The sequence below is a fragment of the Epinephelus moara genome, chromosome 2 (genome assembly GCF_006386435.1).
Source record: "Epinephelus moara isolate mb chromosome 2, YSFRI_EMoa_1.0, whole genome shotgun sequence".
Lineage (NCBI taxonomy): Eukaryota > Metazoa > Chordata > Actinopteri > Perciformes > Serranidae > Epinephelus > Epinephelus moara.
The window spans coordinates 15,998-27,314 of record NC_065507.1 but is presented as its reverse complement, the minus strand read 5'-3'; the positions used below and the strand labels follow the sequence as shown (position 1 = coordinate 27,314).

Genomic DNA, 11,317 nt, shown 5'->3' with positions numbered 1-11,317 from the left:
CCAGATTCCAGAGAGTCTCCCCTCTTCATATATGGCAGAATATGTCAACTTCCAACTTGCTATGGTGAGATACATGTAAAAATGTAAGAAATTAGTCATATGGATTTGTTTTTTCATTGATATAAAAATTAATATAAAATACAGGCACATAGAAGGACATGTAATGATGACAAATCTGGTTAGCCCAGATTGTCCTGAAAAAAACAAGATTATAATGACTGTGATATGAGCTTAAAAGTAAAGGCAGTAAAAATACCCCAAAAACGCCTAGGGCCCATAGGGTTAATTCACAACCAAAAGCAAACATTACACAGTTAAATGTTTTGAAGCACAATCATGTGTTTATCTTTTTCCTCATCCAGTTAAACGCCTCAAATTTATCTTCTGACAGTTCAGAGGATCCAAAACCCCTGCTCAGAGAATTATTTGGTTAAAGGAATGGTCCAACATTTAATCCTCTTTAAAAATCCTTGTCTTCTCCGTCTTTAATGAGTCATGGAGTTCCTCGGAACCGTCCTGGAGCCTCTGTTCTTTCCGTTAAAACATAGATTTAACGGAACATTTTAACATTAATAAATCTTGTTTTCTGTTTCATTCCTGTGTGTCCACTACAGAGAAAGATCCAGGATGTGTTAGCCTAGCTTAGCACAAAAGAAACTCTCAGCCTAGCCCATTTATTTTTTAATTTAAATAATATTTGGTATTGTTTGTAAATCTGGATGTGATTTTGTGTTTCTTGTTCCCATCAGTGTTCGTGACTCTGACCTGTGCGTTCCGTTATGGTCGTGAGGACCTGGATGTCCTTGGGTTGACATTTCGGAAAGACTTGTTTGTGGCGAACGTCCAGGCGTTTCCTCCACTGCCCGAAGAGAAGAAGAGCCTGACTCGTCTTCAGGAGCGCCTGATTAAAAAACTGGGAGAACACGCCCACCCGTTCACCTTTGAGGTACCGAGACATGTTGACCTGCTGAGCTATGTGTTTATTCATGAGTCATCTTCTTCATTAAGCTTCATGAGAGACATGTTGCCCTGAATTTATCCTGTCAGGCAGCGGTTGTCTCAGTGACCAGGTCAGTTTCAGGTCGGTAAAAATAGTTTCTGAGATTTCTTATTTTTTTATAATTCAAGTTTTTATTGGTTTGGCATACATATAGAAACAGCAAGAAGCTCTCAGACTTTTCATGCCTGTGCGCTGGCCACAGCCGACTGGTCCGTCAATCCATCTCATGAACATACAACCACAGGGTGGACTGGTGGGTGGAGTCATACAACCACAGGGTGGACTGGTGGGTGGAGTCATACAACCACAGGGTGGTGTTTCAAGTTTTCCTTCCTGTGTTTTCAGATTCCTCTGAACCTGCCATGCTCTGTCACCCTGCAGCCGGGCCCCGAGGACACTGGGAAGGTAAAGATGTGTTTGTTCATACAGTCTGCAGCTCCTGGCAAACACCTCATCCAACCTTCATGTCTGAAAATCAAATGAAAGAAATCAACTTCATTATTCCTCCTGCCATTCTGTGTCTTCAGGCCTGTGGAGTCGACTTCGAGGTGAAAGCTTTTTGCGCAGAAAATGTTGAAGAAAAGATCCACAAAAGGTAAAAGTGAGTGCTGACAGAAGAAAGAAATGAATTATGAATGAAAGTGAAATCGGTGCATCAGCAGCTTCCTGCAGAGAGAGGAGCGCTGCTCACAGGGGATAAAACCACAACCATCCAGAGTCACATCCACACTGAGTCCACATACCTTTCACTGAGTCAGTAAACACCCACAGTCACTATGAATTCATAGTTGTAGCATCAGTGTTGTGTTGCTGTTGCAGGAACTCGGTGCGTCTGGTCATCCGTAAGGTTCAGTACGCTCCAGAGAAACCTGGTCCTCAGCCGACTGCAGAGACCACCAGACAGTTCCTGATGTCAGACAAACCTCTGCACCTGGAGGCCTCTCTGGACAAAGAGGTAACACACACACACACACACACACACACACACACACACACACACACACACACACACAGTGCAGAAGTGGGAAACAGAAGCTACAAAGGTTTTTTTTTTTTTTTTTACAGGAAAGATAAAACATCCAATCCGTTTCCCCGAAACTGTGGGCCGGTGGCATAATGTCACCAAGTAATGATACTATGTTACAGTACTTAAGTATTTTTGGGGGTATCTCTCTATTCAGATGAATGAAAGAATGGGAGGGAAGAAAAATTGGATTTTGTTCTTTAAGTCCTTTAAATAAATATAAATAAAGGGTCACACAGACCTCCATGTCATAGCCAACGGTATCCTGACTGCTGTCAGGTACTGGGCTGGGATGAAATCCTCAGAGCGACTGTCAGACCTTACACTGGTGCAGAGGGCCCTGGGTTCCTCCTGGTGCAGAGGGCCCTGGGTTCCTCCTGGTGCAGTGGGCCCTGGGTTCCTCCTGGTGCAGAGGGCCCTGGGTTCCTCCTGGTGCAGAGGGCCCTGGGTTCCTCCTGGTGCAGGACCTGGCCTCATGTGTCCAGAGTGTGTAGGCAGTTCCTGAATGATGAAGGCAGTGATGTCATTGACTGGCCCTCTCGTTCCCCTGACCTAATTCCAGTTGAGCACCTATGGGACATCTGGGAGGATGATTTTGGTTTCCACCGACCGTTGTTACGTCATTTTGTTCTCAACTAATTATACAACATACATCAGCAAAGATTTTTCACTGGAATCATTCGTTCATAAAGATCTGACATGTTCACTTCATTGTTTGAGCAGTGTACGTCATCTCTCATTCATATTCGTTACCATTAAGCTGTTACACTTGATACTGTGTGCATATGTTGTTTTGCACCTCACTTACTGATATTCTGTTTTCATTTTCACTGTTTCCTGCTTTGCTCATCATCTTATCTGAGCTGAGACGGTGCAGAGGGAGATCAGTGTGGAATGCACTTGAAAACACAATTAGTGACGATATCAAATGTCTCATATTGATTCTTGTATTTAATCGAATTTCGCAGCACTCAGCGGGCACACACTTTACATCCACTATTGTCCCTCTGTGGTACTAAGGCACTAATGAGCTGTCGAGATAAATGCCAGAACTTGATTTTTACAGCGCCACCATGAGGTCAGTGACAGTAAATAATGTGCCTGTGTCATGAGGGGAATTTGAAACACATCTGCTGGTTTTGGTGCCTTCTGGTCTGACAGATTTAACAAAGAAAAACCAAGAAGATGAAAAAGAACGAGAACATTTAGATTTCAGATCTGCTGCTTAGTGATGATTATGATAATTCTAATAATATGTTTCTCTGTCAGATTTATTACCACGGCGAACCGATCAGCGTCAACGTCCACGTCACCAACAACACCAACAAGACTGTGAAGAAGATGAAGATCTCAGGTACCCAAACGCACCTGTACTCTCTGTCTCTGTTGATCTGGGTATCAGTTTGTGTTATTGATCGATCGATTGGTTTGTGTTTCCACAGTGCGACAGTACGCTGACATCTGCCTGTTCAACACGGCTCAGTACAAATGTCCGGTGGCCACCGAGGAGTCAGAGTCAGTTTCATTTCTCTCTGCTGTGATTTAAAGTTCAGTCAGAAACCTCCCTTCAGGTCCAATCAGCAGCTGCTCTGGAGCTTTCTGCTGGTTTTCTTCAGTGGATTCAGTTTACCCAGCTGTCATGATAGATCTTTAAACCTTTAAAAACAGACGTCCCACAGATGGCCAAAGCATGTCATTGTTTTTTATGATTCTGTTTAAATCGATTTAAACGTAAGAACCAGAACATCAACAGGGTTCATTATTTTAGCAGCAGGAAGCTAAAGTCGTGTTCACACCAAACACGTTGCCAATTTTCACATTGCCCTTATTGTGAACACGTGATAGTTCTTGCAACCACCAATTTTCCAAAATAAAACTTTTAATACATGTCCATGAGTTATCTGAACAGTATACATAATTCAGTTTTTGAGATCTGGTTATATTTATGAGCAGAGAGTTAAAAAGAGACAATGTGTAAGGTAAGGCAAGGCAAGGCAATGACTTGTAAGGTAAATTGAGGTATGATAATGTTAGGTAATGTAAGGTCATGTGATGTAAGGTAATGTATGGTAAAGTAAGGTATGGTATGGCATAGTGAGGTTAGGTAAGGTAAGGTAGAGAATGGTAAGGGAAGGTAAGGTACAGTAAGGTATGGTAAAGTAAGATAAGGAAAGGTAAGGTATGGTAAGGTAAGATTAGGTAAAGTATGGTAAGGTAAGATTAGGTAAAGTATGGTAAGGTAAGATTAGGTAAAGTATGGTAAGGTAAGGCAAGGTAATGAATGGTAAGGTAAGGAAAGGTAAGAAAAAGTAAGGTAAGGAAAGGAAAGGTAGGAAAAGGTAAGGTAAGGTAAGTTAAGGTAAGGTCATGATATGATGACTGGGACCACCAACCTGCACCAAAAGTTTGGTGGTTGCTGGAACGCCAGTTTGAACGCCAGAATATTTTGTATTGACTCCCTTTATATGAACGAATAAGTCGCATCATAGGTGCATGAAACCGCTGAATTGATTAATGAACTTCCGCCAGTATATCCTCTGTGTCATATGTCCCCGGAGGATCTCAATGCTGATTGGCTTTCGTGGCGCAAATTAGTTGCTTAAGTTCAGATTTTTAACTCTCTCAAACAAGAGTATGATGCAAAATTGTGCTGCTTGTTTCATTCACAGTGCTTAATTTGAATATTTCGAATTCATCTGACCTTACCTTACTTTACCTTACCTTACCTTACTTTACCTTACCTTACCTTACCATACCTTACTTTACCTTACCTTACCTTACTTTACCTTACCTAACCTTACTTTACCTTACCTTACCTTACTTTACCTTACCTAACCTTACCTTACCTTACCTTACCTTACCTTACTTTACCTTACCTTACCGTACCTTACTTTACCTTACCTAACCTTACTTTACCTTATCTTACCTTACCTTACCTTACCTTACTTTACCTTACCTTACCTTACTTTACCTTACCTTACTTTACCTTACTTTACCTTACCTTACCTTACCATACCTTACTTTACCTTACCTTGCCTTACCATACCTTACTTTACCTTACCTTACCTTACCTTACTTTACCTTACCTAACCTTACCTTACCTTACCTTACCTTACTTTACCTTACCTTACCTTACCTTACCTTACTTTACCTTACCTTACTTTACCTTACCATACCTTACTTTACCTTACCTTACCTTACCTTACTTTACCTTACCTAACCTTACCTTACCTTACCTTACCTAACCTTACCTTACCTTACCTTACCTTACTTTACCTTACCATACTTACCTTACCTTACCTTACCTTACTTTACCTTACCATACCTTACTTTACCTTACCTTACCTTACCTTACTTTACTTTACCTTACCTTACCTTACTTTACCTTACCTTACCTTACCTTACCTTACCTTACCTTACCTAACCTTACCTTACCTTACCTTACCTTACCTTACCTTACCTTACCTTACCTTACCTTACCTTACCTGCCGTGCTAATGTGATAATTCACATGCCAGTATTTCCCGGTAATGGTGGGAGAGTGTTGTTTGCATAATCAGATCTGAAATAAACAGAACATCACAGGAACATTCGTTCTTCTTGCAGCAGGAAGTTCAGGCTTCTGTCGTCCATGTTGTACTCATGTAATGACAGTTTTGTATTTTCTATGACATAATTTCAAAAAAATTATTCTGGTTTATTAACTCACATAATCTTTTAGCTCGTGCTGTACAACTTTTAGGGGGCTGAAGCATTTGAAGATAGTCCAGGAAGTGACATCACCATAACCAAACATATGACTGTAGTCTCTGTTGGAGTACTTTGTGAGTCAGTGAATCAAGTCAGAAGGTGATATCTGGGTTCATATTTCTGTCTTCAGTGACGTCGTTGCTCCCAGTTCGACTTTCTGCAAAGTTTTCACTCTCACGCCGTTTCTAGCCAACAACCGCGAGAAACGAGGCCTCGCTCTGGACGGGAAACTGAAGCACGAGGACACGAACCTGGCCTCCAGCACACTGTGAGTCCAACAGCACTCGTGATGCCTTCCAGGCCTGTAGGACAGAGGAGAATTCTCATCTGATGTTTTTAACCTTCGTTCTGACGGCTCGTTATTTTGAAACACCAACAGTCCGGAAAATGTCAGTTTGACAGCTCGGCTCATACTCTCTGCCTTCATTGGTTGTGTTTAATTATGAAGAGAGACACTGGTTAGAATATTAGGATAAGCCAATCAGAGTCAGAGTTAGGCGGGTCACGCCACCGTAAGACATCATAGAGTCAGATATTTAATCGAACAAAACGTCCCCCCTGGTTGGGGTTAGGTAGTGTTTCATGCAGCAGTGATTTTACAGTGGCAGTGAAGACGTTATAAAGCTACCCATGTTTTCTCCACGGACACACGGCTGTTAGTGAGGTCGGAGTTCTGATGTTTGGACCAGCAGGGTGGTGTCGCTGGGAGGTTATCGGACGTCAGTAATGAGGTATATACAGAGATGCTCCCAGTCAGTCCGGGTCGGTCATGAATCTTTCTATCTGCAGGGAGAGTCTGAGTTTTGTGCCTTTTTCCAGACTGTTGGGGTTTCGGAATAATCGACAACATCACAGCATTGACAGAGCTGAATGTCTGAGGAGAGTTCAAGGGACTGACTGGTTTATTGCAGATCTTTGGTAAAACTTTGGAAATGAAGAACTCAGGCTGGTTGATAACGTCATCTTCGCCTTCAATCATAAACCAAAAGTTTTACTCAGTTTCCTCCTCACCTCTTTCCTAACGACTACTCTCCTGGTTTTATGCATCCATATAATTAATCCCAGACTCCAGTTCTCCCTGTGAAAACTCTCAGTAAGGTGCCATGTGCCATCACCACACGAGGAAGACGAGTGAATCAACCTGAGTCCTGTATGTTTCCTGTGTCTATCAGGTTAAGAGAAGGAGCCAATAAGGAGATCCTCGGCATCATCGTGTCGTACAAAGTCAAAGTGAAGCTGGTGGTGTCTCGAGGCGGGTCAGTGCACTTTTTCTTTAGCTTATTGCCACATATAATCAGCTGAGAGGAGCTTTAAGGTCAAACTGAAATCTATAATTAGCCGAAAATTATTATGAGTATATCTGCTGGTTTTATATTAAACTGGAACTGAGGGTCTCTTTGTCTTTGTATCGATGCACTGAGTCATTATAACAACAAAAAAAAAAACTTTGTACGTTATTCTGTCGCCACACGTTACTCTCTGACTTTATCATTCTGACTTGACGTTTATACTTTGTTTATCTCTGACTCTGTACGTTTTTCCATGACGTCAGACGTTACTCTGTGAGAAACAATACAGTAATGTGATCATAGTTTATATTTTCTTACACAAAAGGACAAGAAGTTGAATTTCGTTTTGAAGCTCAGTTTCAGTGTGAATCTGTAGTTCTGTTCCATCCTTCCCATCGTCCGTCATAGTCCGCAGACAGTTTCTGTTTTTACTGTTGTTTCTGGAGATAAAGTTCAGGAACAAAACCACGTCTCAATACGATGATTTCCTTCCTGTCCTAATGAAGTCTACAGAAAAGTAATGTAGCATATTTCTTGCTGTAGTTTTTTGTTTTCACTGTTTCAAAATGAAGTGGTGAAATTCACCCAGAGACTTGTGGATTCACTGATGATAATGTCAGTAAGAGCAGATGGTGCTTAGAGGGTGAACAGAAGGACGCTCAGATCACACAGCTGGTCTTTAACAGCTCCGTGACACAGAATGAAACACTGTGCTGCTGCTTTGAAGCTGACGGTATTAAATGTTTATCGATTTCAGGCTCCTGGGAGATCTGGCGGCGAGGTAACCTTTCATGTTTTGTCACGTCACTGAGATCATGGATGAACACACTGATACAAACCACACTGAGATTTACAAAGGTCACCTGAACGTCTCACTGATGATGCTCACATAGATAAATGTCTTTAATAAAGCTGCTGTGTGTTTTCTGTTTTACATCTGATGATTTGTTTTTCAGCGACGTCTCTGTCGAGCTGCCTTTCACATTAATGCACCCGAAGCCGCTGGAAGAATCCATCTACAGAGACGGTGAGCCGTTTTTACAACCCACTCGTTTCTCTGCAGCCTCTGATCTTCTGTCTCTGAATGATAAAGTTCACAGAATTATTGTCATTTTTTAAATTTAAGATCTTTTTCACAGTAAATGATGTCATCAGCCCAGTCACAGGGACAAATGTTGGCATCGTACGGTTTTACAAACCAGCAACACCCATACATTTGCACATCATGTAGCGGATATGTTGAAGCTTAACTTTTCAACAATGCTGTGATTAACGTCTGGTGAGGTTTAGGTACAAACCACTTGGTTATGGTCAGAAAAGATCATGTTTTGGCTTTAGATACCACTTTGGGTGGCACTGGCCAGTCATGTTGTTGGTGTTAAACAGTGTCTGCAGCTCGGCAGGCGTCTCTCCGAGGTGTCACACCATCCACCTTCCCTCCACCTGCTGATGATATGATGCGTATGTAACATGCAAATCTAATGTATGTGTGCTTTGCAGAAACCTACCAACATTTTTACCATGACTGGGCGGAGCTTTTGTTTCAGTGAACCCTGATATGTGACAAGGGAAACATGTTTTAGATCCATCAGTCTCCTCTCAGATATAAAAGCATCCTTTGCACTTGGGAAGATCCGACATGTTTGATGCTGTACGTTCAGCTTTGATGCAACATATCTCATAACAGTGTTCCAGATATTTTGGCCTTTGGATGGCGCCGGCGCTGCGTGCACACATGTTGTAGAAAGCATGACTTTTAAAACGGTTAATTGCTTTTGCAGGATGGATCAATATCAACTTCCTGTCTGGTGATAGGATCAGATGAGATGGATTGTGTGTCTGCCCGTTTGTTTCCACAGAAATGAAGTGAAAGTGGTCGCTGCTGCAGGAAAATAAAAACAGTTTGGGAAATAATCAGCAGTTTGTAGAGGATGTAACACACATTCATTAGAGGTGAAACAGACTTATTTATTTCTCTTGTTTTGGTGCAACAACAATTCCTGTGAGAGGAAAAGTCAAAATAAAAGCAAATACGACAAAAGTCAAGAAACATAAATGACTTAAAGGGAAAGTGATAAGAAGAAAACAAGAACAAATATCATTCATAACTACTTCATGTCTGAAAGGGAGTCGGAAGAAGTGAGTAGCCTTTATTAATATTTGATCAATAAACTCAACACTAGACGTGAATATTCCAACTTTATGTCCAACCAAACGATAATATGAAAACATGTATGTGGGCGGAGATGACAGAGCCGTACACATCGGTATAAAGAATATTTGTTATGATAATCTGAAACCTGAGCAGTAATGTAACGTGTCTGTTTCTCTGTCTCTGCAGCTCCTGATGAAGCTCCAATCGACACAAACCTGATTGAGTTTGACACAAAGTAAGCAGCTGTCTCTGTCCGTCTGTCCGTCCGTCTCTCCCTCCTCCTCAGCCCTGTGATGTGATTGGCTCTGCTGTGGTTTACGGCCTGGTCGATAACCCTGACAGCAGAGAGGGTTTTCCTCTCGGCCTGCTGAAGCATTAACTGTGATGGACTCGTCTCCGGAGTCTCAGCCTTAATGCGTCTTAATGTGAGCTGCTGCAGGAAATGGGCTGTAAACTGGAAACTCATCCTGCCGTCAGCAGAGCCTCCGAAAAACGACAGACAGTAACTCTGCGTTTACAGCTCATTATTTCACACTCACACAACCACAGGGAAACAACAGAGAGGAGTTTATTATTACTGCACAGATCATCTCCCCGTCGGCTCATTATCTGTTTCATATGAAAAAGATTGTACAGCTCAAATAAAGACTGAAGGAGTCCTGTTTGTCCCATTCAACACAACTTTATTTATTTCAGTGCATCATGTGAACACAGTATCAGGACAGGATGATACCCGACAGGCTGCACGTTATGGAAGGCAATTTAAGGCAATATTAAAAAAGATAATTACACGAATAGATAAATAAATACGTGGCGATATAAATGTAGAATTATAAAAGACTTTTTTTATGTTTCTTTGTATTGTTATAAATGAACTTCCACCTCTCCTCTCCTCCCCTCCTTCCCTTCCTCCTTCACTCCCTCCTCCCTTCTTTTCCTCAGCGATGACGACATCATCTTCGAAGACTTTGCCCGCCAGCGGCTGATTGGGGCGAAGGATGACAAAGAGGAAGAGGAGGAGCCGGTGGACTCGCCCAAACTGGATGACAGATAAAGACTCGGAGTGCCGCCGCCACCACCGCTGCTGTTGTTGTCTCGCTGCTGTTCGTAGTGTGGAGCTGACGGAGGTCACCTTTAGGTCAAACCACAGTCTGGACACCTTCAAACACTCGGTGGTGCCGTGTTTGTGTTCTCGTTCATGTTCGTCCTCTCTGCGTCCTGCTGGGGTGTAAAAAGCTAGAATACCGCAGCCTAGACGTCGGTCGTGTTTTCAGACGGAGCAGCTCTCCACTCCTTCGCCAGCTGGCCGGAGACCTGGACGGCGGCGTTGTATCGACGGCTGGTAGCATGCCTCTAATGTCACTTAGTTGTACGTGTTTCCATTAGGGACGAACAGGAATACCGTTGTGTTGAGATTAGTTTCGATGTGTCGTATCAGAGGGTCTTCATAAACAACAACAACACTGCCAACTCGGGTCGATCCGGACACTTCACCGCTCGGCGTGGACATCAGCTGACGGAGGTCTTTGTTCACAGGCGGTCTGCGCGCAGACGAAGCTGCAGGACGTCCTGACAGAGAGCGCCACCAATCAGCTGAGAGGAACCGGTGGCCTCGTTTGCATGAAATACATCAGTACTTTATATGATTTATTAACATCATGAATAATCAACCTTTGTAGAGGACGGCCCGGATTTTAACCTGTTTGTTTACATGTTGATGTTTTTTTTAAATCTTCATCAGTGTTTATTGTTTTTCCTTCACCTGCTGGTTCCACCTCATCTCACATAAAATCAACTTTCAGAGACGACAAACTTTTCTAACAGTCACCAGATAAATCATCTGACCCGTTCTCATCCCAACTCTTCAAATATGGCCGCTTTGTCAGTGGAGCTAAATGTCAATATACAACACTCTGGGTCCCTCCTGCGTCGTGTTCACATGTTCATATACAGTCAGGTTCAGAAAAAAACATCATGGTTTGGCTTCAAATACATCAATCAATCAATTTTATTTATAAAGCCCAATATCACAAATCACAATTTGCCTCACAGGGCTTTACAGCATACGACATCCCTCTGTCTTTATGACCCTCGCAGCGG

General features: G+C 42.4%; 1 protein-coding gene across 1 annotated transcript in view; it reads left to right on the top strand.

The window, feature by feature from the left end:
- The window catches only part of arrb1 (arrestin, beta 1), a 23,763-nt gene extending 12,446 nt beyond the window's left edge, over positions 1 to 11,317 (top strand). Inside the window, exons 5-16 of the mRNA XM_050074358.1 lie at positions 750 to 946; positions 1,346 to 1,405; positions 1,528 to 1,595; positions 1,820 to 1,955; positions 3,294 to 3,378; positions 3,467 to 3,539; positions 5,904 to 6,041; positions 6,946 to 7,029; positions 7,820 to 7,843; positions 8,019 to 8,089; positions 9,404 to 9,452; positions 10,160 to 11,317. Of these exons, the coding sequence (XP_049930315.1) occupies positions 750 to 946; positions 1,346 to 1,405; positions 1,528 to 1,595; positions 1,820 to 1,955; positions 3,294 to 3,378; positions 3,467 to 3,539; positions 5,904 to 6,041; positions 6,946 to 7,029; positions 7,820 to 7,843; positions 8,019 to 8,089; positions 9,404 to 9,452; positions 10,160 to 10,271 (1,097 nt within the window). The 3' untranslated portion in view covers positions 10,272 to 11,317. The remainder of the gene's footprint in view (positions 1 to 749; positions 947 to 1,345; positions 1,406 to 1,527; positions 1,596 to 1,819; positions 1,956 to 3,293; positions 3,379 to 3,466; positions 3,540 to 5,903; positions 6,042 to 6,945; positions 7,030 to 7,819; positions 7,844 to 8,018; positions 8,090 to 9,403; positions 9,453 to 10,159) is intronic.